Source organism: Natator depressus, chromosome 23, assembly GCF_965152275.1.
Source record: "Natator depressus isolate rNatDep1 chromosome 23, rNatDep2.hap1, whole genome shotgun sequence".
In the NCBI taxonomy this organism is placed as follows: domain Eukaryota; kingdom Metazoa; phylum Chordata; order Testudines; family Cheloniidae; genus Natator; species Natator depressus.
The window spans coordinates 1,005,994-1,033,992 of NC_134256.1; the positions used below are offsets into that span (position 1 = coordinate 1,005,994).

General features: G+C 66.1%; 1 protein-coding gene across 3 annotated transcripts in view; it reads right to left on the reverse strand.

Moving 5' to 3' along the window:
* The window catches only part of SPTBN4 (spectrin beta, non-erythrocytic 4), a 63,689-nt gene that overhangs the window by 4,582 nt on the left and 31,108 nt on the right, over window positions 1–27,999 (reverse strand). For 2 of the 3 annotated variants that reach the window (XM_074937264.1, XM_074937265.1), the window contains 17 exons: window positions 27,761–27,963; window positions 24,894–24,984; window positions 21,567–21,701; window positions 18,632–18,895; window positions 15,755–15,979; window positions 12,991–13,080; window positions 11,974–12,252; window positions 11,172–11,302; window positions 10,863–11,067; window positions 9,717–10,094; window positions 9,068–9,312; window positions 7,982–8,120; window positions 6,542–6,626; window positions 5,717–5,913; window positions 4,137–4,699; window positions 2,539–2,608; window positions 1,825–2,102 (listed from right to left, as the gene is read on the reverse strand). In XM_074937264.1, the coding sequence (XP_074793365.1) occupies window positions 1,825–2,102; window positions 2,539–2,608; window positions 4,137–4,699; window positions 5,717–5,913; window positions 6,542–6,626; window positions 7,982–8,120; window positions 9,068–9,312; window positions 9,717–10,094; window positions 10,863–11,067; window positions 11,172–11,302; window positions 11,974–12,252; window positions 12,991–13,080; window positions 15,755–15,979; window positions 18,632–18,895; window positions 21,567–21,701; window positions 24,894–24,984; window positions 27,761–27,963 (3,578 nt within the window). Of the gene's footprint in view, window positions 1–1,824; window positions 2,103–2,538; window positions 2,609–4,136; window positions 4,700–5,716; window positions 5,914–6,541; window positions 6,627–7,981; window positions 8,121–9,067; window positions 9,313–9,716; window positions 10,095–10,862; window positions 11,068–11,171; window positions 11,303–11,973; window positions 12,253–12,990; window positions 13,081–15,754; window positions 15,980–18,631; window positions 18,896–21,566; window positions 21,702–23,668; window positions 23,853–24,893; window positions 24,985–27,760; window positions 27,964–27,999 lie in introns of those variants that run through there. The other variant, XM_074937266.1, reaches the window with a different exon arrangement.

Genomic DNA, 27,999 nt, shown 5'->3' on the forward strand with positions numbered 1-27,999 from the left:
CAACTACAGACTCACTGTCTCTGCTCTGTATCTGGGCCTCAAGAAACTGAACTCAAGTCTGTCTGTGCATTGATCTTTCACCCAACTCTCTCTCTTCTTTTTTAATAAATGTTAGTTTATTTAATAAGAATTGGCTATAAGTGTGTATTTGGGGTAAGATCTAAGTGATCATTGACCTGGGTCTGGGGCTTGGTCCTTTGGGATTGGGAGAGCCTTTGTTCTTTTACTGGGGTATTGGTTTTCATAACCCTTTGTCCCCATAACGAGTGGTGCTGGTGAGGATACTGGGAAACTGGGGTGTCTGAGGGAATAGCTTGTGTGACTTGTGGTTAGCCAGTGGGGTGAGACCAAAGTCCTCTCTGGCTGGCTGGTTTGGTTTGCCTTAGAGGTGGAGAAACCCCAGCCTGGGGCTGTAACTGCCCTGCTCTGAGCAATTTGTCCTGAAGTGATGCTCTCAGTTGGGTCCCAACAGAGGCAGCATCGTTACGACATTATTGTCGCTTGTATTACAAGAACTGCCACGAGACTGAGGTGAGCAACAGCCCAGATCAGGACCCCGTCGCGCCGGGCACTGCCCAGACCCCGGCTGAGATCAGGGCCCCGTCGCGCCGGGCACTGCCCAGACCCCGGCCGAGATCAGGGCCCCGTCGCGCCGGGCGCTGCCCAGACCCCGGCCGAGATCAGGGCCCCGTCGCGCCGGGCGCTGCCCAGACCCCAGCCGAGATCAGGGCCCCCGTCGCGCCGGGCACTGCCCAGACCCCGGCTGAGATCAGGGCCCCGTCGCGCCGGGCGCTGCCCAGACACCAATCGAGATCAGGGCCCCGTCGGGCCGGGCGCTGCCCAGACCCCGGCCGAGATCAGGGCCCCGTCGCGCCGGGCGCTGCCCAGACACCAATCGAGATCAGGGCCCCGTCGTGCCGGGCGCTGCCCAGACACCAATCGAGATCAGGGCCCCGTCGTGCCGGGCGCTGCCCAGACCCCGGCCGAGATCAGGGCCCCCGTCGCGCCGGGCGCTGCCCAGACCCCGGCCGAGATCAGGGCCCCGTCGCGCCGGGCGCTGCCCAGACCCCGGCCGAGATCAGGGCCCCCGTCGCGCCGGGCGCTGCCCAGACCCCGGCCGAGATCAGGGCCCCGTCGCGCCGGGCGCTGCCCAGACCCCGGCCGAGATCAGGGCCCCCGTCGCGCCGGGCGCTGCCCAGACCCCGGCCTAGATCAGGGCCCCGTCGTGCCGGGCGCTGCCCAGACCCCGGCCGAGATCAGGGCCCCGTCGGGCCGGGCGCTGCCCAGACCCCGACCGAGATCAGGGCCCCGTCGTGCCGGGCGCTGCCCAGACCCCAGCCGAGATCAGGGCTCCGTCGCGCCGGGCGCTGCCCAGACCCCGGCCGAGATCAGGGCCCCGTCGCGCCGGGCGCTGCCCAGACCCCGGCCGAGATCAGGGCCCCGTCGCGCCGGGCGCTGCCCAGACCCCGGCCAAGATCAGGGCCCCGTCGCGCCGGGCGCTGCCCAGACCCCGGCCGAGATCAGGGCCCCGTCGCGCCGGGCGCTGCCCAGACCCCGGCTGAGATCAGGGCCCCGTTGCGCCGGGCGCTGCCCAAAACACCACCAAGATCGGGGCCCCGTTGTGCCGGGTGCTGCCCGGACCCCAGGGAGTCAGTGACGGAGCTGGGAGCTGAACCCCAGACTCCGGAGTCCCAGCCCGGTGCCCGCCCTGCTGGTGGGGGGCTGCTCAGTAGTGGCCAGGGCAGGGGACCGGCTCCCCTCCCCCGATCTTCCCCCGCAGCCCCAGCCTGCTGGGCCCCCTCGCTCGCGGCCCCGGCCCCTCACCTGTTGGAGGCCTTCTTGTTGGGCCCCTCCAGCTCGTGCTTGCGGAAGAGGAAGCCTTCCAGATGGACGGTGTGGGTGGGGGGCGGGGGGGGCGGGGCGCTGCTCTGGGCCGGTGCCGAGCGGGACCTGCGGCTCTCCCCTGGGGGCTGGCTGGGGTCCCTGGGCCGCGGCCTCCTCCTGGGCTTGGGCCTGTCGCGGGCCCGCGGCCGGTCCGGGCGTGGCGTCCTCTCGGGCAGCAGGTCGAAGCTGTTGGGCAGGTGGGTGGGGGAGTCGTGGGGCTGGCGGGGCAAAGACAGAGCGTCAGGTCGGGGCTGGACCCTGGACGGGCAGAGCCCCCGTCTCCCACCTGCCCCCAGGAGACAGGCTCTGGCCCTGATCCCGGGTCCCCTTGTGCCGTGGGCAGGGGGCCCAGGAGACGCTAAGACCCCTTCGCAGTCCTCTGGGGCAGCTCTAGCTCACGTCCTGGCCCCACAGTGCTGAGCGACGCCTGGGGCCAGGCCGCTGGCCACTCTCCCGAGACGGGGTGTCGGGGACCCCTGCTTCCTTCTGAACCCGGCTGCAGGGGCTTTCCCCTGCAACGGGCAGGAGCAGACAAGGCAGCGGGCAGCTGAGCGGTTAACCCAGCTCTGCAGACCCGGGGCCAGATCCCCGGCTGGCGACAACGGGCCATGGCTCCTCCGACTCGTCCCACCGGACGCTGCGGGAGACACTTACCGGGGCTGGCACCTGGGCAGTCGACTCCTTCTCCTGCAGCTGCTCCACAATGTCTGCCAGCGTGGTTTTGCTGCCAGCGAGGAGAGAGGGTGAGACGCGCGGCGGTGTCGGGCTCTGGGAAAGGGGGTCACGCCGGCCCAGGGAGGGGTCCAGACAGAGCTGGGACGGGTGGAGCGCGCTCAGCATGCAGGGGCCATGCAGACAGGTGTCCCGCGCTGGGGGTGAGACTCACTCCCGAACACCCTGTCCCCCTCCTCGCACATCCCTGCGCCGTGCTCATCTCCCTCCTCTGGAGTACACGGCTACATATCGAAACTGGGTTTTTGGCGCTGGGGTTTGTAGGTTTGGGCGCAGACGGGGCGTGCAGGGCGGGGGATTGGTTCTGGTGCAGCTGGGGCGTTGGATGCCAGCGTGGCCAGGTCTGCCCGCCAGATGCTCCTGGGAATGGCAGAACTCACAGAGGGCGGCAGCTGGGACCCCGGGGATCAGGGAGCACGGCACTGCGGAGCAGGGGGAGCACTGGCTGGCAGAGACCGGCCTGGGTTTGATCCCTCCCCGCCAGAGAGAGAGAAGCTGCCCGAGGAGTTTGCGGCTTGGCAGCTGAGGCAGAAATGAGCCCGACACAGATCACGCCGCCGGGCAGAACGGCAGGACGCTGCGTGGGCCCAGCTGAGCAACGTCGAAAGCCCTCGTGGTGGTCTCAGGTTCCCAGAGGAGCCAGGACTGGCTCAGCTGGACCCCGCTCCGAGGCCGAACGGGGGCGCTCAGTCTTGTTCGAAAGCACGAGACTGGCCTGGGACTAGGGGGCCGCTGGCCTCGCTCAGCCAAGGGACACTGGCAATCCCGAGCCACGGTTCAAGTCTGAGCCTCGAAGAGACGTTACGAGAACAGCCCAGGGGGCCGCAGGGCAAGAGAACAAAGCCCGAGCACGAAATGTGCAACCAAGTTGGATACTGACAGGAATGTGGACTCGAGCCTCCATCCCTGGTCTGTTCGCGTCGGGCGAATTCAATTCTAGAGAATTGAATTGCTTTATTTTTACGTCCCCTGGCTGCCCCGTTTGGTGGGATTGATTTTAATTATTTATGTTTAATTCATCGATTGGTTTCGGAACCAGATTATTTCAGGTTGCTGGGAATGCAGCGTGTGCAATCCCCCAGCCCCCGGCTCGTGTTTGCACCGTCACTGCGACAAGGCGAGATGCAAAAGAAAAGCAGGCTTGTAGTGAGAAACCAGCTTGCTTTCTGGTTCGGTTTCTATAAAACCAGGTTACGTTTGAATCTCTCTGTGGTTCTGGCTGCCGGCCAAGCGCCTAACCCGGGGTTACTAACACTGGGCCTCGGGGATCCCCAGCCGTCCAGGGGTTTGTCCCGCCCCAGTTCGCGCTCTCCCGGGCCCCAGGACAGTGACATGTTTCATGGGCACATTTCAAAACAAACTGTGACACGCTGGCTGGATCGAACCCCTGGACTTCGGGGTGCCGCCCAGGCCCACTGGCAAGCGGTGAGCTAACACCCCTCCGGGAAGACATTCTCTGGGGTGCCAGGGGCCCAGAGACTCCAGCGGGGGCCTCCCTGGGTGTGCAGCGTGGCACTCACCCGCCCCCTTTGGGCTCGTGCCGGGGCGTCTCCTGCTCGCTGGACTCCTGCCGCTCCAGCCGGCGCTCCCGGCGCTCCCGGCGCCTCTCAGGCTGCTCGTGCCGGGGCGTCTCCTGCTCGCTGGGCTCCGGCTGCATCTCAGCCCGGCTGACCTGGCCCGGCTCTGCCAGCACCGCGCCCACCACGGGCACTTGTAGGTGCTGGCTCGGCTTGGCCTCCAGCCTCTCCTCAGCGGCCGCCTTGGCCTCCCTCAGCCTCTCGGCGCTGGTGGCCAGGCCCTCCTGCACGCGGTCGATCCGGGGCTGCAGCCGCTCCGGCTTCATCTCCTGCCGCACGTAGGCCACCTTGAGCTCCAGCGCCTCGGCGGGCTCGCCCGGGCCCCCGCTGGGCAGGGCCGGAGCCTGGGGCCGGCCCCGCAGCAGGTCCTGACGCTCCAGCTTTGCCTCGGCCTGGCGCAGCAGCGGGGGGCCCTTGGGGCCCGGCTCGCTGGGCTCCCCCAAGAACTTGCGGCCCAGGAGTGGCGTGGCCGGCTGCTTGCTCTGCTCGGCCTTCAGCTTCTCTAGCTGCAGGGAAAACGGGCTCTGGTTAAAGCCCAGGGCTGGGAGCCAGGACTCCTGGGTTCTCTCCCCAGCTCTGGGAGGGGAGCAGGGGCTAGCAGTTAGAACAGGGGGGATTGGAGCCAGGACTCCTGGGTTCCATTGCCAGCCACCGAGATGGTGAAATTCCTTGCCCCATATGGTGTCGATCGGGGCGTGGCTGGGAGCGGACCGGAGGCGTGGCCAGAGCCCCCTATGCTGTGACTGTTCCCTGCCCCCTGGGCTCATGGGGGGTGGATCGGGGTGTAGCCAGGGCAGATCAGGGGCATGGCCAGGCCCCCTGCGCTGTGACTGCTTGCTGCCCCCGGGGCCCATGGGGGGCGGATCGGGGGCGTGGCCAGGGGAGGATCAGGGGCGTGGCCAGGGGAGAATCAGGGGCATGGCCAGGCCCCTGCACTGTGGCTGCTTCCTGCCCCCAGGGCCCATGGGGGGCGGATTGGGGGCATGGCCAGGGTCGCATTGGGGCGTGGCCGGGGCGGAGCAGGGGCATGGCTGGGGTGGTGGCTGGGGGCATGGCTGGACCCCTGCACTGTGGCTATTCCCTGCCCCCAGGGCCCATGGTGGCAGATCGGGGCATGGCCGGACCCCTGTGCTGTGGCTGTTCCCTGGCCCCAGGGTCCACGGGGGGCGGATCAAGGGCGTGGCTAGGGGTGGATCGGGGGTGTGGCTGGGGGTGCATCGGGTGCGTGGCCAGGGTCCCCTATGCTGTGACTGTTCCCTGCCCCCAGGGCCCATGGGGGGTGGATCGGGGTGTGGCCGGACCCCTGCGCTGTGGCTGTTCCCTGCCCCCAGGGGGGCGGATCAGGGGCGTGGCTGGGGGAGGATGGGGGTGTGGCCAGACCCCTGCGCTGTGGCTGTTCCCTGCCCCCAGGGGGGCGGATCGGGGGCGTGGCTGGGGGAGGATGGGGGCGTGGCCAGACCCCTGCACTGTGGCTGTTCCCTGCCCCCAGGGCCCAGGGGGCGGAGGGGGCTGCCCCCCCGTACCGTGGTGAGGCGCCGCAGGGAGCTGAATCTCTCCTCCCAGGAGGAGGCCGCCTTGCGAAAGGCCTCGTGGCGCCGGATCAGCTGCTCCACCTCGTCCACGCTGCTGCCCAGGTCGTGGCTCTTCAACAGGGGCTCCTGGGCCGTGAGCCAGGCGTCGGCCACCACGGCCTCCTGCGCAAACTGGTGCACTTCCAGCACTGGGGAGAGCGGGCGAGAGGGGGGTGAGCACGTGGCCCCTCCGCACTCCCCTCCGCCCCAGCTCTCCCCTCGGGGGGGTCCGTCCGGGGGCTCCACATACCACCACCAGTGGCGGGAGCCGCACCGCCGGGGGGTGCCGGTCTCCACGTGCCCGTCCACAGATGGGCCACTGAACACTGGCACGACTCGGCACACGGCAACTAAGAGCCGAGGAGAGAACCCAGGCATCCTGGCTCCCCTCCCTCCCCCGCTCTAACCACTAGCCCCCACTCCCCTCCCAGAGCCGGGATAGAACCCAGGAGTCCTGACTCCCAGCCCCCCCCCGCTCTAACCATTAGCACCCACTCCCTGCCCAGAGCCAGGATAGAACCCAGGTGTCCTGGCTTCCCTCCCTCCCCCGCTCTAACCACTAGCCCCCACTCCCCTCCCAGAGCTGGGGAGAGAACCCAGGGGTCCTGGCTCCCAGCCCCCGCTGCTCTAACCACTAGACCCCACTCCTCTCCCAGAGCTGGGGAGAGAACCCAGGCGTCCTGGCTCCCAGCTGCCCCCTGCCCCGGCTGGAAGCACTCGCCCCCAGGTTCATTAGAGGGTCCATCCCAGCCTGGGGGGCGGGTGCCTTGCACTCACTCTGCTGCAGCCACTCCCAGTGCTTGTCCCACTTCTCAGTCAGCTCCTCCTTCTTGGCCAGCAGCTTCTCCAGCTGGCCCTTGATCTGCAGAGAGATGCGTGTGTCTGCCAGGGGCCTGTGCACCCCATATCCTGGCCCCTGGCGGTGCTGGCCCCTCGCCCTGTGCAGCGGCCCGGGTACCACCAGGCTGGGGAAATCCAGAGTGCGAGGGGTCCAGCCCAGGGGTTGTGCCCCACTGCAGGAGGGGGCGCGAATGCACACCGCGGCGCTGTGACTCTCTTGCTGAATGGGGGGGCGCAAGGGGGGCTCGATCAATGAGCCAGACAGAGCCGCAGAGACAGGCCCAGGTGGGGACGGTGTGACGGATATCGGGGACCTGCAGGGACTGGCTAGGCAGATCCGGGCACAACCCTCCAGTCCCTGACTTCTCGTCTGCTGTACGAAGGGGGAAGAGTGTGGACGGACAGCCAGCCTCGGGGCTGGATGGAAGGGGAAGATCCGTACACAGAGGGCAGGGGGCCTGGATGGGGACAGACCGAGTTCTCCCCACGCTGCCCCGGGGCCTGTCAGTGCCTGCTCTCGGGTGCTCCGTCCCCACCAGCAGCTCACTGGGAGCAGGTGGGGACCAGTAGGCCGAGGGTCCGGGGCCGGCAGCCACCGGGCCAGATCCCAGCTGCTGCAAACAGGCCCAGCTCCAGGGAAGCCGTCAGAGCGATGCCCAGCCGTGCCCTGGCCCGGGACTGCCTCAGAGTCCTGCAGCCTGTGACCTTGTTATGTTATGTGAGCCTTGCTGTTCTGCAGGAAAGCTGTGTGTGCCTCAGTTTCCCTGTGTACTGCACCAGTGTCTAGGTGGCGGGAATAAGCCTGTGTGACTTTTGTGAGGGCTGCTCCAGCTGCCTGCAGGGATGCTCTGGCCGCCCCTTCGTCACCTGAGACCCAGGAGGGGGATGCGACCAGGTGACTCTGGCCTGGGAAGCGAGACAAAGGCTGGAGGAGGAGCAAGGGGCAGGGCAGGGGCCAGGCAGCTGGACCGAGTTGGTCTCGGCAGGCTTTGGGGGCAGAGGGAGGGCAGAGCCCTGGCTCTGGGCTCCCCTCCCCACAAGGTGGAGTTGGCTACAAGTCACTGATTTCTGTGCTAACAAGTTCTGCCCAATGCTGTGCTCCGGTCGACTCATAAACCTTCTGTTTTCCCCGCTGGCCCAGAGTCCCGTCTGACTGCGGGGTTGGGGGGCAGGGCCTCTGGGCCCCCCCAGGACCCCGCCTGGGCGGACTCGCTGCGGGAAGCGCACGGAGGGGCAGGGGAGGCTGGAGGCTCCCAGGTCAGACCCAGGAAGGTGGAAGCTGGGGACGCGTCTCGCCCTGGAGACAGTCTGCCCCAGCTCCCTCGCCCCGTCCCCCATCCCCGCCCCGCAGGGGCAGACCACCAGCACCGGCGTTACCTCCTCGGCTGCGGGGCTTCTGTTGAGCACCAGGGTCTTGCCCAGCTCCACGCAGGCCGTGATGCTCTGGCTCCGGGCGTCGATCTCGCTCTTCAGGCCCTGGTGATAGTTCATCAGCACCTCCACCGAGGACACGTCCCTGGGGGTAGACGGGGCAGGCCTGGCTACAGGGGAGGAGCGGGGCCGGGCAGAGGAGCCCCCAGAGCGGCTGCGTGGGCTCCAGGGCCCCGACCCTGCCCTCGGATCCGCGCCAGGGGGACTCCCCAGCCAGCCCCATCCCCACCGGGTCCACCCCAGGGTGCCAGGCCTGGACAAACCTCCTCACTTCCTCAGACACCCAGAGGGGAGAGTCCGGACCCCGGGTTCTCTGCCCCCTTCCTGCCTCCGGGAGCTCAACCATGGCATCCGGCGTGGGTCCCTCACAGGGCGACGGCTCATCGGAAGGGCCAGGGCACGGGGTGGGGGGGGTGAGGAGCCTGCGCTGGTGACGGTGAGAGGGCTGGCTGGCTGGCTGCTGCAGGATGGAGGGAAGGAGGGATGGGGCGAGGGACAGAGGGATGGAGTGAGGGATGGAGCGACGGACGGAGGAATGGAGCGAGGGATGCAGCAGGACGGAGGGATGGAGCAAGGGATGCAGCAGGACGGAGAGATGGAGCGACGGATGGAGGGATGGAGCGAGGGATGCAGCAGGACGGAGGGATGGAGCGAGGGATGGAGGGATGCTGCAGGATGGAGAGATGGAGCGAGGGATGGAGGGATGGACCGAGGGATGGAGGAATACTACAGGACAGAGGGATGGAGCGAGGGATGCAGCAGGACGGAGGGATGGAGCAACGGATGGAGGGATGCTGCAGGATGGAGGGATGGACCGAGGGATGGAGGAATGCTACAGGACAGAGGGATGGAGCGGGGGATGGAGGGATGGAGCGAGGCATGCTGCAGGATGGAGGGATGGAGCGAGGGATGGAGGGATGGAGCGAGGGATGCTGCAGAAGGCTGCCTGGCTGTCTGGCTACCGCAGGCCAAGGGCTGAGCCGCACAGAGCCGTCTGAGGCTCCCAAGGCCAAGCCCCGGTGGCCCCGGTACCTGGGCTTCTCGCTGGTGCTGATCTGGCAGATGATGCCTTCCATCCAGGAGATGAGGTCGCGCACCATGCTGGTGAAGCGCATCTTCTCCGTGGTGGTGGTGATCTGCAGCCGGCACGCCTCGCATGAGCTCAGCAGCTCCTTCCACGCCCGCATCACATCCTGCTCCTTGGTGACGATGGCATCAGCGTTCTCCCCGGCGTACACCGTCCGCAGCTGGGCCGCCCCCTCCTGCAGCTGCCGCACCTGCGGGGGCACGGGGGCTGAGTGGAGCGGCCCGGGGGCTGTGCACTGGGCACGAGGATCACTGCACCTGGCACTGCAATGCAGCTGCTTCTGGGGTGGGGCGCGGGGGCTGGTTACGCAGGGCCCTGGGCCGGGGGCTGCGAGGCGTCCCCTCCGGGGGGGTGCAGGGGCTGGTTACGCAGGGCCCCTGGCCAGGGGCCGGGAGGCATCCCCTCTGGGTGGGGCGTGGGGACTGGTTACGCAGGGCCCTGTGGCCGGGGGCCGCAAGGCGTCCCCTCCGGGGTGGGGCGCAGAGGCTGGTTACGCAGGGCACCCTGGCCGGGGGCTGCGAGGCGTCCCCTCCGGGGTGGGGCGCAGAGGCTGGTTGTCCCCCCGAAGGCCCCTTCCCTGCCTCGCCCCCTCACCTGGCTCACCAGCACCTGCACGTCGTGCTCGAAGGCGCTGAGCACCCCCTGCAGGGCCCCGGCGGAGCTGCGGGACTCGCGGGCCGCCACCTCCGGCAGCCGCTGCTGCTTCTCCTCGATCTGGGCCAGCAGGTCCTTGGAGCGGCTGAAGAACTTGTGCAGCTCGTGGGAGGCGGCCAGCATCTGGGCCCGCGTCTCCATCAGCTCCAGCAGGTCGGCCCAGGCCTCGTTCAGCCCGTCCTTCCACTCCGCGATGGTGGCCGCGTCCGCGTGCCCGTAGTCGATCAGCTCGTCCACCATCTGGTTCACGGCCGAGAGCCGCTCGTTCCCCACGCTGCCCGTCTCGCTGGCGAACTCCGTGAACTTCTCCTGCAGCAGCTGGGGGCGGGACGGGGGGGTGAGCGCACGATACACGGACCAGGGCCCGGAGACCGCGGCGGGGCCCCGGAGCGTGGCCCGGAGCCCGCAGGGCGGCACGCAGCGCGTGGGCTATGGCACAGAAACCAGCCCCTGGCCTAGGGCCCAGCACTGGGAGCCCAGCCGGGGGAGGTGGAGAGCAGCACGGAGCCCGTGGGACAGGACGCGGCAGGGACCCAGCACCCAGCCTGGCACAGAGAACCCGGCCCCGGGGCCATGTGGCCCAGTCGGCCCAGTCTGGAGCGCGTCAGCCCTGGGGCCCAGGGGGGCATGTATCATGGGGTCACCCAGGGCAGGACACAGGGGGGCGTGTGCCCTGGGGGTGCTGGGGCGGGGGGACGTGTGCCCTGGGGGGCGTGTACCCTGGGGGTGCTGGGGCAGGGGCCGTGTACCCTGGGGGTACTGGGGCAGGGGGACGTGTGCCCTGGGGGGGGTGCCCTGGGGGTGCTGGGGCAGGGGGACGTGTGCCCTGGGGGGGTGCCCTGGGGCCGCTGGGGGCGATGGGGGGCGTGTGCCCTGGGGGCGCTGGGGCAGAGGCGTGTACCCTGCGGGTGCTGGGGTAGGGGCGTGTGCCCTGGGGGCGTTGGGGCAGGGGGACGTGTGCCCTGGGGGGGGTGCCCTGGGGGCGATGGGTGGCGTGTGCCCTGGGGGCGCTGGGGCAAGGGCACAGGGCACAGCGCGGTCCCGCCCGCCCCGCCCCCAGCGCCCGCCCGTGGGTGCCTCGCTCACCGTGACGTGCTCGAAGTCCTGGCCCAGCTCCGGTGACCCGGCCACCACCTCCTTCTCGGCGATCCAGTGCTCCAGGTCGTCCACCTCGCGGCCGAGCTGGCAGAGCCAGTACTGCTGCTCCAGCCTGGCCTTGCGCTCCTCCGCCAGGCCCTTCAGAGACACGTAGAGCCGGTCAGCCTGAGACTGCCGCCTACTTATCTGTTCGCTGGGCAAGGACACACCCTGGTCAGTGCCGAGAACCGCGCCCGGCGAGGCGGGGCAAGGGGCGGGCGAGACGGGGCAGGGGGCGGGCGGGCGGCTCCCACCTACCTGTCGGAGTGGCCCAGCTCCAGCAGGGCGCGGCACTGGCGGGACAGCTGGGCCATGGTCTCCTCGTAGTTCTCAATCGTCTGCTCCAGCAGCAGGTGCTTCTTCAGCAGCTGCAGGGTGCTCTGCTCGTCCTGCGGGCGGGGAGAGGCCGCTGGTGTCAGCGGGGGGATCCGGGCCCGGGGCCTGGCCGCGCAGGGGTGGGCGAGGGGGTAACCTGGCCGCCCTGCCAGGCCGCTCCCGGCCATGGGCTCCCGCTCCTGGGGCTCCAAACAGCCCAGGGGAGAGCGCCCCCTGCTGCCCGCACCCCGCCCCACAGCGCCCCCTAGCGCCCCACGGGGCCAGCCCTGCCTGCCGGGGGAGAGCGCCCCCTGCTGCCCGCACCCCGCCCCCTGCCCCACAGCGCCCCCTAGCACCGCCCTGGGGCCAGCCCTGCCTGCTGGGGGAGAGCGCCCCCTGGTGAGCCCCCCACAGCGCCCCCTAGCACCGCCCTGGGGCCAGCCCTGCCTGCTGGGGGAGAGCGCCCCCTGCTGAGCCCCCCACAGCGCCCCCTAGCGCCGCCCTGGGCCAGCCCTGCCTGCTGGGGGAGAGCGCCCCCTGGTGAGCCCCCCACAGCGCCCCCTAGCGCCGCCCTGGGGCCAGCCCTGCCTGCCGGAGGAGAGCGCCCCCTGCTGAACTCCCCACCCTGCTCCCTGCCCCACAGCACCCCCTAGCGCCGCCCTGGGGCCAGCCCCGCCGGCCAGGGGAGAGCGCCCCCTGCCGAGCCCCCCGCCCCGCCCCACAGCGCCCCCTAGGCCCCCCTCACCTTGCCCTTCTCCTCGTTCATGAGCAGCAGCTCCTGCTCGCTGAGCCAGGCCTCCACCTGGCCGGCGTCGAAGTGATACTGCTCCGCCTGGTAGGTGGCGTCCAGCAGGTGCTGGCGCTGCTCCGTCTGCTCCTGCAGCGCCCCCCACAGCTCCCGCAGCCTCTCCAGCAGCCGCCCCACCCCGTCCACCTCGGGGCTCCTGAGGGAGGCGAGGGCGCCCGCCCGGGCCAGCACCTCGTCCACCCGGGGCTGGTGCGTCTGCAGCTCCCGCCGCAGGTTCTGGTGTGGGGCGTGGGGGGCAGGTCAGCGGCGCCCAGTCACACATACGGGGGGCGGCGGGGGGGTCTCGGCAGCACGGCGCTCCGCCAGCTGGGGCCCCCCAGCACACTGCACAAAGGGACTGGGCCCCATAACCGCCACCAGCAAGGGGGGTCAGTGCCCAAGACACAGAGAAGGGCAGGGGTCGGATCCCCCCAATGTCACACAGAGCCAGGCACAGAACCCAGGAGTCCTGGCTCCCAGCCACCACCCACCCTCTAACCACTAGACCCCACTCCCCTCCCAGAGCCAGGGAGAGAACCCAGGAGTCCTGGCTCCCAGCCCCTGACTCTAACCACTAGACCCCACTCCCCTCCCAGTGCAGGGGAGAGAACCCAGGTGTCCGGGCACCCAGCCTCTCCCCCCCCTCGCTCTAACCACTAGTCCCCACTCCCCTCCCAGAGCCAGGGAGAGAACCCAGGAGTCCTGGCTCCCGGTCCCTGTCTCTAACCACTAGACCCCACTCCCCTCCCAGCGCAGGGGAGAGAACCCAGGTGTCCGGGCACCCTGCCGCTCCCCCTCCCCCCCACTCTAACCACTAGTCCCCACTCCCCTCCCAGAGCCAGGGAGAGAACCCTGGAGTCCTGGCTCCCAGCTTCCCCCACTCTTCTCCCAGCGCAGGGGAGAGAACCCAGGTGTCCAGGCGCCCAGCCTGCCCTGCTGCAGGATCCCAGTGCTGGGCGAGGACCAAGCACCCACCTGGTTCTTCTTGATGAACTGCTGCACGGCCTGCAGACTGCTCCCGGGATCTCTCAAGGTGGCGAGCGGCAGCCGGTCCTGGACCCAGCTCTGGAGGGAGACGGGACGGAGCAGAGGAGCCGTGGCATGAAAACCGAGGCTGGGCCCAGGCCGGGCCAGGGGGCCGGGGCGCAGTGTGAATGAAGCAAACCCGAGGGAACGGCAGCGCCTGGATCAGACCCTGTGCACCAGACCCCGCCTGCCTGGTGTAAATCGGTGTCATTGCACTGGAGTCACTGGGGCCGGATTGTAATCGTGGGGTTCATTGTTTGTATTTTGTATAACTTAGAATGAAGGATAAAGAAGAAGAAGATAACCATGTAGCATGTATGAAATGGACCGATGTACGCTGATTGTATTCTGCCGGCCACCCTGACTGGACCGCAGGAAGGAACGACCCTGGGTCGTTGGGACTAATGCATCGGACAGGCGGCCTGTGTCCGAAGTGATGTTAAGGCAGGAACAGAGCAGAACAGTCCTCATGGCTGATTCTGGTCACCTTTGGTTTAGGAGAAGTGTTCATGACAGTGTTTGCTATAAGGTCTTGTTTCTTATCTGCACTGCAAACCAAGTTGCGTGAGGTTCTTTTGTAATCCCTTTAGTAACCATATCACCCTTCCTAAAATGGATTCCTGCCTGAAAGTCTGTGTACAATTGTTTGGGGTGAGGAAAGGATGGGTGCGTGGTTAAGGATGAGTGTGAAAGCCTCACAAATGTCCAGATGGTCAAGAAGACGTGAGAGACTTGGAGAAACAATCAGAAAACACCCATTGTAGCTGATGCTAAACGAGTTTAGCAGCACTGACGACCTCAGAGGTGAGGCAAACACCCCCGAAGGTGAGACAAAAAATAAGAGAGAACAGCAGAAAACCCTGAGATTAACCCCATTTAAGGACTAAAGATTACAGAATGACATTGCAAAGTTAAACTTTCACCCAGACCACACCACACGATCCATTGTCTATAGCCAAGCTCTACGATACAACCGCATTTGCTCCAACCCCTCAGACAGAGACAAACACCTACAAGATCTCTATCAAGGGCTCTTAAAACTACGATACCCACCTGCAGAAGTGAAGAAACAGATTGACAGAGCCAGAAGAGTACCCAGAAGTCACCTACTCCAGGACAGGCCCAACAAAGAAAATAACAGAACGCCACTAGCCGTCACCTTCAGCCCCCAACTCAAACCTCTCCAACGCATCATCAAGGATCTACAACCTATCCTGAAGGACGACCCATCACTCTCACAGAGCTTGGGAGACAGGCCAGTCCTTGCTTACAGACAGCCCCCCAGCTGAAGCAAATACTCACCAGCAACCACACACCACACAACAGAACCACTAACCCAGGAACCTATCCTTGCAACAATGCCCGTTGCCAACTGTGCCCACATATCTATTCAGGGGACACCATCACAGGGCCTAATAACATCAGCCACACTATCAGAGGCTCGTTCACCTGCACATCTACCAATGTGATCTATGCCATCGTGTGCCAGCAATGCCCCTCTGCCATGTACATTGGTCAAACTGGACAGTCTCTACGTAAAAGAATAAATGGACACAGATCAGACATCAAGAATTATAACATTCAAAACCCAGTCGGAGAACACTTCAATCTCTCTGGTCACTCGATTACAGACCTAAAAGTGGCAATTCTTCAACAAAAAAACCCTTCAAAAACAGACTCCAACGAGAGACTGCTGAATTGGAATTAATTTGTTAACTGGATACAATTAACTTAAGCTTGAATAAAGACTGGGAGTGGATGGGTCATTACACAAAGTAAAACTATTTCCCCATGTTTATTCCCCCGCTCACTGTTCCTCACACGTTCTTGTCAACTGCTGGAAATGGCCCACCTTGATTATCACTACAAAAGGTCCGTTTCCGCCCCCCCCCCCCTCCTGCTGGTAATAGCTCACCTTACCTGATCACTCTCGTTACCGTGTGTAGGGTAACACCCATTGTTTCATGTTCTCTGTGTATATAAATCTCTTCCCTGTATTTTCCACTGAATGCATCCGATGAAGTGAGCTGTAGCTCACGAAAGCTCATGCTCAAATAAATAGGTTAGTCTCTAAGGTGCCACAAGTCCTCCTGTTCTTTTTGCGGATACAGACTAACACGGCTGCTGCTCTGAAACATTGCAAAGTCCACAGACTAAAGTGGGAATTTACAAGTATAAACCTGGGGTATTTCGCCATAAGACTCTGGGGTCAGTCCTGCAAAGCCTCGGCGCATCGGATCGCGACCGACAGAGCCCAGCTCCTCACTCGCGCTCAGTCTGCCTGGCCATTGGATTGACTCGGGCTACGCCAGACTGGGAACTGGAAGACCATCTGGGGTGTGTGTGTTTTTCTTATAAGCATAACAAGATCCCCCCCTGGTGGAAATCGGTGTCACTCCATTGGTGTAAACTGGTGTCACTCCACTGGATTTATCAGGGCCAGCCCCCCAGCGGGTGCAAATCCACGGCATTCCGCTGATCTCAGAATGCACCAGTGCCCGGCCCCACAGGGCCCCACCTCGCAGGTGTGGGGCCGCCCCAACACTGCTTGGGCAGCCAGGAACTCCACCTCCCCAGCCCGCTCCATCCCTGGCCTTTCTGGTGACTGGGGCGCTAACCGGGTCCCTGCCTGCTGGGAGCCACTGGCCAGCTCCAAGAACTGGGGCAGGGGATGGGAAGCTGCCCCCCGTCCCCCCGGCAATCCCCAACTTACGATCTCGTCCTCCAGGTCACGGCAGACCTGATGCACCTCCTTGGAAGCCAGCAGGATCCTCCTCCTCTCTTTCAGGGGCTCGATGAGGCGGACAATCCGTGTCCCCACCGCGTTCTGCTTCTCGTCCACCACCTCCTTGCTGGCCGGCTCCAGGGGCAGGGAGGCCAGCTGCGCCTGGAGCTGCCCGGCCTCTTTGTACCACTCCTCCATCTGCGACTCCATCGTCTGCGAGAGAGAGAGACAGCAGAGGGGTGAGGGCCAGGGGCTGAGCGTCGGGGGCAGGGCGGCAAGGCCGGGGGCTGGAGGGAGACACGGGCTGGGCACGGTGCAGGACGGCGAACGATCACACGGGGCCCTTCTCACCTCGACCTTTACGAGCCACGTTCTTGCTGGAGAATGGGACTGGACCCCCAGCCCACCCCCGGCCCTGCCCAGGACACTAACTGGAGACAGGAGCCCCTGTGAGGGCCACTTGGACCCACGGCCGGCACCTCAGGCGCTGTGTCACTGCACGGGAGCCAACAGGGCCCGATCCCCAGCCTGTAGCTCCTGGGGGCCTGACTCCCAGCTGCTGGTCCCCACCGGCGCACGATGGGCGTGAAATGCTTCCCTTCCATGCCCCCTGCGCTGGCGTGACCGGGAAGGGGGCAGGCAGCAGGCAGCGGTGGTTGGGACCCATGGAGCTGCGCTAATTTGCACCCACTTGTGATCTGGCACCTCCGCTCCGGCCGGCCCCTGCGAAATCGCCTCATGGTGCTGTCTTCACAGAGGGGCAGTGGGAAGGGATCAGGCCCGGGGCTTTCAGCGCTTCCCCGAGCAGCCCCCTTCCTGCCCCGGGCCCGCAGGAGGCTGTTCTCCTTCCGGAGACGAATGAGCCCCCATCCCGCCTCAGGGGCGGCTGGGGGAAAGCCACCTGGGACTCATTTCCCACATCTCGGGGGCAATGGAAGCGAAGAGACAGTGTCCCTGGTATGCACATCGCTGTGCCTGCGAAGGTCCCCCCGCCACGCCCCGGTGCCAGGGCCCTCGTTAGGTTAGACGCCAGCCTGCCACGGCGCGGGGCCTGGGATCACTCGGGGCCCCGGGGATCCAGCCCAGCGTTTCTGAGTCTGCTACACCGAGTTAGTTACTCCTGGGCAGCTGCACCTGGCTGGGAGCGGTCGGGGTGAACTGAGCTAGGCTGGAGGAAGCAGGGCTCCCCAGCCGGGTATGGATCTCAAACCCGGGATTACAGGCCCCGGCGACTGACCACGGCCGCCATCGGACCCCAGCTTCTGGGGATGTAACAAAGCAGGACTGTTCTGAATGTTTCTTCTGAATACTGTAGGGGTGTCACGGAGTGTGGGGGAGTCCAGGCCCTGCACCCCTCTTCCTGGGATTCACTGAGACTCTCAGCCAGCCAGTAAAACAGACGGTTTATTGGACAACAGGAACACAGTCCAAAACAGAGCTTGTGGGTACACCCAGGACCCCTCAGTGAAGTCCTTCTGGGGGAGCAGGGAGCTTAGACCCCAGCCCTGGGGTTCCCTGTGTTCCTCCACCCAGCCCCAAACTGAAACTAAACCCCCCCCCAGCAGGCTCTCTCCTGCAGCCTGTCTTCACATTCCCAGGCAGAGGTGTTACCTCCCCCTCCCCCTCCTGGCTCAGGTGACAGGCTCTCAGGTCTCCCGTCCCCAGGGCACATTCCCAGGTCAACACTCCCCCCTCCCTGCTGCGTCACATCCTCACATCAGTGCCTCAGTTTTCCCTAGTCTCTAGAGTCCTAAGTCTCTAGATGGTGGGATAAGGGGGTGTAATTGTTGCAGAGCAAAGGGCCAGGGTACATAAATGGCGACACTCTGTATCCTGGCAACTGATGGCCTGGGCCCTTTCCCCCTGCAAGGTGAGAGCTAAAGGGTTGGAGAACAAAGGAATCCGGTGCCCTCCTGGCCCAGGAAAGGGACAAAGCGCAGAGGAGGAGGGGCTGGAGGGAGTTTCAGTTTGGGGCTGGCTGGGGATGAGGAGTGAAGTGCAGACGTGGTTGTCTGGCTCACTGCCCCCCAAAATGGACCCAGCTGAGGGGTCCTGTTCTCTGCACCTACAAGCTCTGTGTTAGACCATGTTCCTGTCGTCTAATAAACCTCTGTTTTCCCGGCTGGCTGAGAGTCCCGTCTGACTGCGGAGTTGGGGGGCAGGACCCTCTGGCTTCCCTAAGACCCCGCCTGGGCAGACTCGCTGTGGGAAGCGCCCGGAGGGGCAGAGGAGGCTGAATGCTCTGAGGTCAGACCCAGGAAGGTGGAGCCGGGTGAGCTGTGTGTCCTGCAGACAGGCTGCTCCCCGAGAGGAGACTTCCCCAGAGTCCTGCCTGGCTTCGTAGGGAGCAGTTCCAGAGCATCGCCCGGGGACTCCGTGACAACTGGTGGTAGCGGTGGGATCTACTGCACCCCCACTTCCCAGCACAACGGGCCAAGATGTGCGGAATCCAAAGGGCTGCCCCAGTGTCCCCCTCACTGGGGTTATCCGCCAGCAGCGCGGTGCTTGGCAATCTGCTCCTAGGCAGCCTGTCCTCAGTGACAGGTCGGCTCCCGACACCAGCAGCCAGACAGGGCCTCACAGGGGTGTGAACATGACTGGGAATCAGGGCCAGGCCCCTCCCAGCCACTCCAGGGACTGGCACCACGGCTGCAGAAACGGCTTGGCCAACTGCAAACACAGAGTCCTGGCTCCCAATCCCCTGCTCTAACCACTAGACCCCACTCCATTCCCAGAGCTGGGAGAGAACCCAGGAGTCCGGACGCCCAGTCCACCCCTTCACACTGCCTCCATGCAGCATCCCCATGTGCTGGGCTTGGTATCACACGTCCAGCCCCCTCCCAGCTGGGCCCCGCCCAGCCCTACCTGGAGTTTCTTCAGCTGGTTGTTGACGGTGGCCAGGCTGGCACCAGCATCCACAGCCTGCAGCTGCCCCTCCATGTTCACCAGCCTCTTGTCCAGGTCCGCGTAGCTCTGCACCAGCTGCTCCGCCTTGCTGGCCTCGAAGAGCTGCCGGGCCCTGGCCTGCGACGTGCTCTCAAGCTCTGCCCAGCACTGCCGGATCTCCTCCAGCTGCTTCTGCACCGAGCCGGCCAGCTCCGGCTTCTCCTCGATGAGCTGCCGGCCTTCCTGTGCGGGCAGAGGGCAGGGTCAGCGCCAGACTCGCCCTCTGCTGCAAAGCCAGGCCCGGCGCCCAGATCCAGCCTGGGACCCCGCGGCTCTGCGAGGGCTGGGATCCTGGCCCCAGTGAGGTCAGCGGGGCAGGATTTCACCCCTCGGGCCCAGAGCCCGTCAGCGGGGCTTGCAGGGCTGCGGGGACGGCTCCTGACGCCTGCCTGCGCCCGTCCTCGCTTTGGCAAGGCAGGCGCAGACCTGGAACCGCCCCCGCCACCCGCCCAGCCAGAACCCAGCCCGGCACCGGCACCGGCACCCTTAGTCCCCATCGGTACATCAGCCTATCACAGTAGTGCCCAGAGACATCCGCTGAGATCAGGGCCCCGTGGCGCCGGGTGCTGCTCAGACCCCAACGGAGATCAGGGCCCCATTGTGCCTGGGGGGGCACACGGCTACACACACACAGAGCTGGGGGGGACACGGATCCACACGCGCACACACGGCTGGGGGGGACACGGCTCCACGCGCACACACAGAGCTGGGGAAGACATGGATCCACAGGCGCACACACAGCTCGGGGGGGACACGGATCCACGTGCACACACACAGCTGGGGGGGACACGGATCCACAGGTGCACACACAGCTCGGGGGGGACACGGATCCACACACACACACACAGCTGGGGAGGACACGGATCCACACACACACACACACACACACACACAGAGCTGGGGGGGACACGGATCCACACACACACACAGAGCTGGGGAGGACACCGATCCAAGCACACAGAGACAGCTGGGGGTGTGTGATGAAGTGGGGATTTTCCCTTGTTATGTTGTACGTTTTATTGTTTTGCATGAACACGGTGTGTGCCTCAGTTTCCCTGTGTGCTGCACTAATACCTCAGTGGTGGGAAGCTTCTTGCCTTGGCGACAGGCTGCTCGGAGAGAGGGGGCTCCCCCAGCGTCCTGTCTGGCTCCATGTGGGACAGTTGAAGAGCATCGCCCGGGGACCCCGTAACAGGGGGACACGGCTCCACGCACACACACACACACACACACACAGCTGGGGGGGACAAGGCTCCACAAACACACACACACACAGCTGGGAGGGGGACAAGGCTCCAGAAACACACACGCAGCTGGGGGGGGGACAAGGCTCCAGAAACACACACACAGCTGGGGGGGGGGACACGGCTCCACAAACACACACGCAGCTGTGAGGGGGGACACAGCTCCACAAACACACACGCAGCTGTGGGGGACACGGATACACACACGCAGCTGGGGGGGACACGGCTACACTCCCCCAGCGCACACATTTTATAAGCAGCCTCATCGCTTCTGCTTGGGAAAGGTCTCTGTGCCCCCCCAGGGTTCCCCCCCGCAGGGCTCCCTCGCACCAAAGGAGGTTGGTGGAGGACACAGGCCGGCCACGCAGGCAGGGTCACCGCAGCGCTGCTCCCGGCCGCCCCGCAGCCCTCTGCGTGTGCGAAGCATCCTCGCATCCCTTGTGCGACCCCCTGGGCCCCAGCCCGTGCTCCCAGCAGCACCCAGAGCCAGACGTAGGGGAGATGGTTCCCCCACTGAATCCAACCCTTTCCGGGGGCCGGGGGCGGCCTGACCCCTGCGAGCCGCGGAGCCCCCTGCCTCTCCCTGGCTCTGGGCTCTGTTGGGGGGGCTCTGACCCCGGCCCCAGTCTGTGGGCACAGCAGGCTTGGCTCTGCAGTGTGAGCTAGTCTGATCCCCCCACCCCCTGGGAGAGAGGGATCGCAGGTCCCCCCCCCCTGCCACCCACGGGCTGTGGGCCTCACGGCGGGGCACGTGGGGGTTCTGTGCCCAGCACGGGGCTGACCGAACACGAAGCCAGGCGCGGGCCGGCAGCGCGTGATCCGGGCGGGCGGGCAGGTACTTTGGATCGCTGGGCTGCGGCTCCACTCAGGGCACAGACGGTGCCAGCCTGGGGTCTGCTCCTTGCCCGGCATCCAGCTGCTCCAGCTTCAAGGGCACGACACCCATTTACACCTGCTTAGGAGCTGGTCCGAGCGGCAGGCAACACTTCCCCCCGCTGTTGCCCCCGAAGGACAATTTAACGTCAGGGGGTTTATTGGGGTGGGGGGTTCCCCCTGCTCCAGAGACGCAGGCCTCAGGTCTGGTCCCGTCCAGCTTTACCCCCGGTGAGCTGTCTCGGGGCCTCCGGCAGGGCCGCCCGGGTGCCCACGCCTGCAGGCCGGGGGTCCAAGCTGTGGCAGCCCACGGAGAGAGCAGGCGGCTGCGGGGGTGAGGCCCCCCCAACTCCCCCGTCCCCTCCCCCTCTCTGCAGAGCACACGCCGGCAGGCTGGTGGCAGAGATGCCAGCCCGGACGCCCAGGCCGGGCCAGGCTGCCTCGGGCCGGGACACGTCCCCCAGGCTGGCACCGGTGCCAATGCTGCGAACGGCAGGTGGCAGGGCCGGGGCCTGTTCTCATAGGGACCCCCGACCTTCCGCCCCTGAGGGCGCAAGGCAAGGGCCGGGCACCGTGCCAGGCCGGGCACCCCCTGCCCCAGGGATGGACAGGAGCGGGCGGGGGTCGGAATGCAGCTCCCTGGGGGCAGGGCACGAGCTGAGCCCGGGGGGAGGGCTGGGGGAGTTGGGGGGTCCCTCCCGGGCGGGAAGGGCGAAGGCACCCGCTCCCCGTCTCACCTGCTCGATCTGCTCCAGCCACTCGCGGTTCTGCGCCAGCTCGGCCAGGAACGCCCGGTGCCGCAGCCAGCGCCGGTGGGGCTTGGCCGCCGGGTCCCCGGCCATGGGCCGCTTCTCCTTCATCCAGCCGGCCAGCTGCGGGCACAGAGCGGGGCTGAGCCGCGGGGTCCCCGCCCCGCGCCCCGCCCCGCTCAGCCCCCGCTGCCGCAGCCACCCGCGCCGCGTCCCCCCCGCGCGTCATGCGGGGCCGCGCGGCTGCGCTGGGGAGGGGAGCCCGGCCCCGCACGGCGCCTTGCATCAGCCGGGCGCGGGGGTGACTCTGCTGGGCTGGGGGGCCGGGGCCACGTGAGAACAGGACAGGCAGGCGGAGGGGTCGGGGTGGGGACGGACAGAGGGACAGACAGACAGGGTGGCTATGGGGACGGACGGAGGGGCAGGTGTGGGGACGGACGGACAGACGGGTCCGTGTGGGGACAGACAGACGAGCGGTGTGGGGACGGACAGAGGGACAGACAGACAGGGTAGCTATGGGGACAGACGGAGGGGCAGGTGTGGGGATGGACGGACAGGGTAGCTATGGAGAAGGACAGGGGGTAGGTCTGTGGACAGAGGATGGACAGACAGGTCCGTGTGGGGACAGACAGACGGACAGACAGAGTCGAAGCTATGGGGACAATTCTGGACACCCCAGGGTCTGGAGTCACCTCCCTTTGGTGCCCCGAGGAGCTGTGGAGGGGGTCAGGCTCCAGGTGCGACCCAGAAAGAGACAGCCCGTGACCTTCTCTGGGCCCTGCCAATGGCTCCCCCAGGTCTTCCAAACAAATGGACCCGAAACACCCCACCCCTCTCCTGCCACCGACCCCGAGAGATCCAGCCACACAGGGAGGCTGGGGCAGAGCCAGGGACAGAACCCAGGCGTCCTGGCTCCCAGCCTCCCGCTCTAACCACTAGACCCGCCTCCCCTTCCCAGAGTCCAGCATCCCAGGGCCCCTCCAGCATCCCAGGACTCCCAGGCTGCAGGGGCCCATGTCCCAGCGACGGCCCCCCCACACACTCTACGGGGCCCAATCTCCCAGCAGCTGCGCCCCCCTCCAACAGGCGCCGGGTTAACTAGAACCCGGGTCACTGCAGCGGGATCTGCCTGCGTCGGGGCACTGGCAGCCCCGCAGATTCACGGCTTCCCAGGCCAGAAGGGCCCGTTGGGATCCTCTCGCCAGCACCCCTGGGCCCAGAGCAGCTTTCTGAGCATTTCCAGACGGGCAGGGCTGGAGAATCCCCCTGGTTAGTTATACCTGCTGCCCCGTCCTGCATGTCAATCCACCGACCTGTCCCAGAGCCCGCAGTGCGGGGCCCCGGCCCCCTGCACGGCAGGGAGGGGGCAGCCGGGCTGAATCCTGGCCCACGAGGTCGCAGTGACACTCAACCCTGGCCCGGTCACCCCCTCGCCGTGCCAGGCCTCACCTGCCAGCTGCTCTCGGCGCCGTGACCGGACAGGAGACGGGAGGGACCCGTCCCTGGCGGGTGGGGCTGGCCGCAGGAAGGGGAAGCCGGGGCCGCCTGGCGCAGGGGCCGGGGGTGTGTGTGTGTCCCGTCTCCAGCTGTGCAGCAGGGTCTGGGGCAAAGGGCCCAACCCCCAGCTGGTGTAAATCAGCATCGCTTTGCTGGGACCATTGGCTGGCTGACACCAGCAGAGGGGCTGGCCCACAAAGCCCCGGGTGCTTGCCCTGGAGCCAAAAGTGGGCCAGATTCTCAGCTGGTGTAAATTGGCCCAATTCTATTTACATTAATGCAACTACGCTGGTTTACACCAGCTGGGGCCCTGGCCCAGTCACTCCACAGCCCCATTGTTATTCCAGCCCTCCTCTTCCGCCTCCCCCCAGCTCTGCTGGTGCCCCTCACACCCGACCCGCAGCCCCTGCTAGCCCAGCCCTGAGCCCCCCCAGCTCTGCCGGTGCCCCTCACTCCTGACCCGCAGCCCCTGCTAGCCCAGCCCTAGGCCCCCCCAGCTCTGCTGGTGCCCCTCACTCCCAACTTGCAGGCCCTGCTAGCCCAGACCTGCCCCCCAGCTCTGCCGGTGCCCCTCACTCCCAGCCTACACTCACGTGCTCTGTGGGCAGCCCTGAGCTAAGGGCCCCGGCAGGAAAGTCGGGGGCACCGCAGCTGCTCGTCAATGCCCAGCTGTGCCCAGGGCTGGCTCAGGCCCCGAGCCGCCCGCAAGCACCAGAGCCAGCTCGGAGAAAGGGGGCAGATTGCGGAGCGCCATGCGCTGGGCCTGTCCCTCTCCCCCCAGCACAATTCATTACCATAGCGCCCGCGCTGCCTGGAAACGCACCAGCTGCCCTAATTAGAGGCAGTGCTGGGTGGGGGCAGGGCTAGCCACGCAAATGAGGCAGGAGCCCGAATACATTTCGCTATTGAAATAATCAGCGGCTGGGGCTGAATTCAGCTCTTGGATGCATGGGGCTCCCCTTCCGCCTGACTGCATCGTCTGTCCCCCATCCCCACATACGCCCCGCTGACTGCCAGGCAGCCCCTCGCTAGGTCTGCGTCCAGCCCCTCAGCGATCCTGACCCTCTGCCCCCTGGCACCCCTCACCACAGTGCCAGGGCCCGTCCCCCAGCCGCAGCCCCCTGGCCCGGCCATGCTGGGGAGCCTTGGCCATCCCAGCCGCTTCCACCACCCATGAGGAGACAGACGGGGGCTGAGCTGCCATGTAGCCAGCCCAGCTCAGTGAAGGCTCTGTCCATGCCCCCGAGGCCAGCGCTGTGGGCAGAGCTGGTGGGGAGACTTGGCTGGACTCTATTTCCCGCCAGGGATTCCCAGCCCCCTGCCCCGGTTCAGCACCCTGACGTTCCCGCCAGCCTCGGCACACCCGGAGTGTTCGCCCCGTCTCCAGGCCCAGCTGGCGCTGCGGGGCTGCTCAATGCAAGTGTCCAGCTCGGGAGGAGAGGTTTGGAGACCAGGAGTCCAACTCCCCCCATGCGTCCGCCCCGACTCCAGCCAGTGCTGAGTCCCCCCATTGAGGCATCCCAAGCGGGCCCCTCTGGAGCCAGGGCGCCCCTGCTCCTTCCCGGAGCTCGGTGAGGACGCAGTGCAGAACGCCGCTCTGCATGGCCGACCCAACAGGTCCCCGCCGAGGTCAGTGCCCTGCTTGCCCCACCCACAGGCAGCCTGGCTCCTTGGCGCGCCCTGGCCCGTGGGAAAGCCAAGCGCCCATGGGAACAGAGCCCCGCTGGAAATGCCAGCAGCAGGCAGAAGCCGTGAGCGTGGGGCTGCCGGCTGCAGGACGCACGTCACCGCTGCATGGGGCCGGGGCCGGGGCCGCACCTCGTGACAGTTCTGCAAGAAACGCTGCAGACCCAAGTGATCGTTCAGCTGCTGCATCCGCTCCTGGGCCAGCTGGAAGTTCCGGTGGCTCCTGCAGAAACGAAAGGTGCTGGCTCAGTTCCCTGCGGTTCCCGCTGCTCAGCCCCTCGCCGGGGCCTTCCAGCCAGAGGGATCCCAGGAGCAGAGGTGGAAACACCCAGCAGGAGACCGGCCCTTCATAGCGCCTGTCTCCAAACGTGCCCGGCTGTCACTGCATTTCCGGAGCATCGAGAGACCCAGATCAGGGCCCAGACCCTGGCCGAGATCAGGGCCCCGTCGCTCCGGGCGCTGTCCAGACCCCGGCCGAGATCGGGGCCCCGTCGTGCCGGGCGCTGCCCAGACCCCGGCCTAGATCAGGGCCCCGTCGTGCCGGGCGCTGCCCAGACCCCGGCCGAGATCAGGGCCCCGTCATGCCGGGCGCTGCCCAGACCCCGACTGAGATCAGGGCCCCGTCGTGCCGGGCGCTGCCCAGACCCAGCCGAGATCAGGGCCACGTTGTGCCAGGCACTGCACAGACAGAACCAGAGACAGTCCCTGCTCCAAAGAGCTCCCAGTCTGAACAGACAATGGGGAAACTGAGGCAAAGAGGGGGGGAAACAGCAGATAATCCAGGTGTTCTGACCCCCTGTCACGGAGTCCCCGGGCCATGCTCTGGAACAATTACACCCCCTTATCCCACCACCTAGAGACTTAAGAAATGCATACGGGAAACTGAGGCACTCACACAGTATTCAGAGGAAACATTAAGAACAGTCCCGCTTCGTCACACCCCCACTCCCAGTCCCACTGCCCTACTCACCAGCCTCCCTGACTTGACTGGGAGTTCAGCACACATGGGTTTCACCCTGACCAGGGGTCTGAACTGTCTGGCTGGCACGAGGCTCCCCGGGCTTGCCAGGGCCATACCAAGCTGGCACCACCCTCTGGCCAGACACAGCCAAGGAGCCAAGCAGGACCCCAGAGCGGGTGTTTGCTCCGGGCTGGGCAGAACCCACAGGCCGGGGAGGGAGGGTGGCCCAAGCCCTGCGGGGCATCGACTGGCAATGGGATCCAGGCTCAGCTGTGAGCCAATCGCCCTCTCCGTGGGGCTCGGATCAGTCCTGAGTGGAGCCCGGGATGGGTCCTACATCTCCAGGGAAGGGCTTTGCCAGGAGTCCCGGGGCCTTTCCCCAGAGCTTCTTCAGCTCTGGCTGTGCTATCTCCAGACACTTTGGAGGGGCAAACCCAAGCTCCCCGCCTGCCCCAGGGACATGGGGAGAGGCCGCGGGATGGGAGGCCCTGAAGTAGGAAGCTCCCAGGCGCTGGCAGGCTCGGCCCTCCTGCAGGGCGGGAAGAAACAGGGCAAAGCACCTGGCGAGGACTCTGGAGAATTACCCACAATCATCCGAGCGGGCGGAGACGGGCTCTGACCTGTCTGTGCAGCACCCGGCACAGGGGGTCCTGCTTCAGGACTGGGGACCCTCTGAGCTGCCGTAGCACGGACCAGACCAATCGAAAGCATTAGGAACGGAATCACTGGGCCCCGGGCCTGGGGGCCCTTCGTTCCCACAGCCACCGCTGCCAGGACCACCATCACCCAGGCCAGGCCGCTGTACCCAGCCCACGAGAGACAGAAAAACCGGCCCCAGCTCGTACCCAGCGCCCACCACTGGGACCTCCAAGCGCCATACAAAGCAGGGTGAGCGTATGACCCCATTTAAAAGCTGGGCAAACTGAGCGACCGAGTGTGGTCGAGAGCTCCCTGGTCAGCCGGTGCCCGGGCAGAGCTGGGTCTCCTGACCCCCAGCCAGCTCCTACCCACTGGGCCCCAAATTCAACGCGGGATCCACACGCACTCGCTTTGGCCAGGGCAGGCCCCAAATCGAGGGACACAAGCCTCGCCACATACTCTTTTAGGGCGTAATTCCAGCAAATGAGGCCAAGCGGCCTGGTTTTTAAGCCTCTCCTGGCAGCCGAGACAGGAGGTTCGGGACGGCCCAGGAGACGGGGCAGAGGCGGGCAGCGAACTTGGCTGGAATGAGCAGACGACCGATGCCCAGGCCAAGGCAAACGATTCAATTAACCCCGTGCCTCGTTATTCGTTACAAACCCACCCCACAAAAGCGGCTCTAGCCAGTGGGCGAGGATAAATATCCTGACGATTCCACTGTAATCGAGGGTGGAAGGAGATTAGCGGGAGGGACACCTGGCCTGGAGACGTCAAGGGGAAGAGAGACGCGGGGGTGGCAGCTGCCGACCCAACCCACCGCACGGAGGGCAGAGAAGCACTTCATTGGCTCTGTTGTGGGGTTCAGTTCACCCTCTCCCCAAATTACTGCCCTCTGGAGCCCAGGGCCTTTCATCTCGGACGTCAGGGTTCCCCAGCACCCCCCACACGCAGGAACCGGCTCCTGGATCCACCGGGGCATCTGTACCCCCATCACCGCAGCCTCTGGGCGCCTCCCAGTCCCGAAGGGACATCTCCTCCCTCTGCCCACGTGGCACTGTTCTGCCCATTGCCTGGGGGACACGGAGAGACCCGGGCCTGGGGCGCTCGTACCTGACCCCCACCGATTTCGAGGGGCTCTGGTCCCGAACCCCTCAGGGAGCTTGTGAGAGGTCACGGTGGAGCAGTGGGGGACTGAACCCAGGTCTCTGGTGCGTGGGTGGGACAGGGGCTGACCGGAGCCTTTGCCCGGCGGGGTCACGGGGGGGGCTAAGTAGCACTTGGCCCGGAGAGGGCAATCTCCCAGAAGCGGCCCCCTGGGGAAGTCACGGCCCAGCTGGAGGGGACAGCCAGGTGGCTCGGGCCGGGAAGGGGCATGTGCCAGGCGCTGCGTGGGGCCTACTTGGCTCTGAGCTCTGCCATCTCCTCCTGGGCGCGCTCGCTGTAGGGGCTGCCCTGGCGCACCAGGCTCTCCCCGGCCTGCAGGGCCAGCGTCGTCCTCGGCATGCTCAGCTCCATGGTGGTTACGAAATCCTTGTGCTTCTTGATGGCCTTCTCCACCGCCTCCACCGTGGTGGGGAGCTCCGTGTGGGCCAGGGTGGACTCCTGGGGGGGGAGCGGGAGGGCAGGGGTTAACACTCA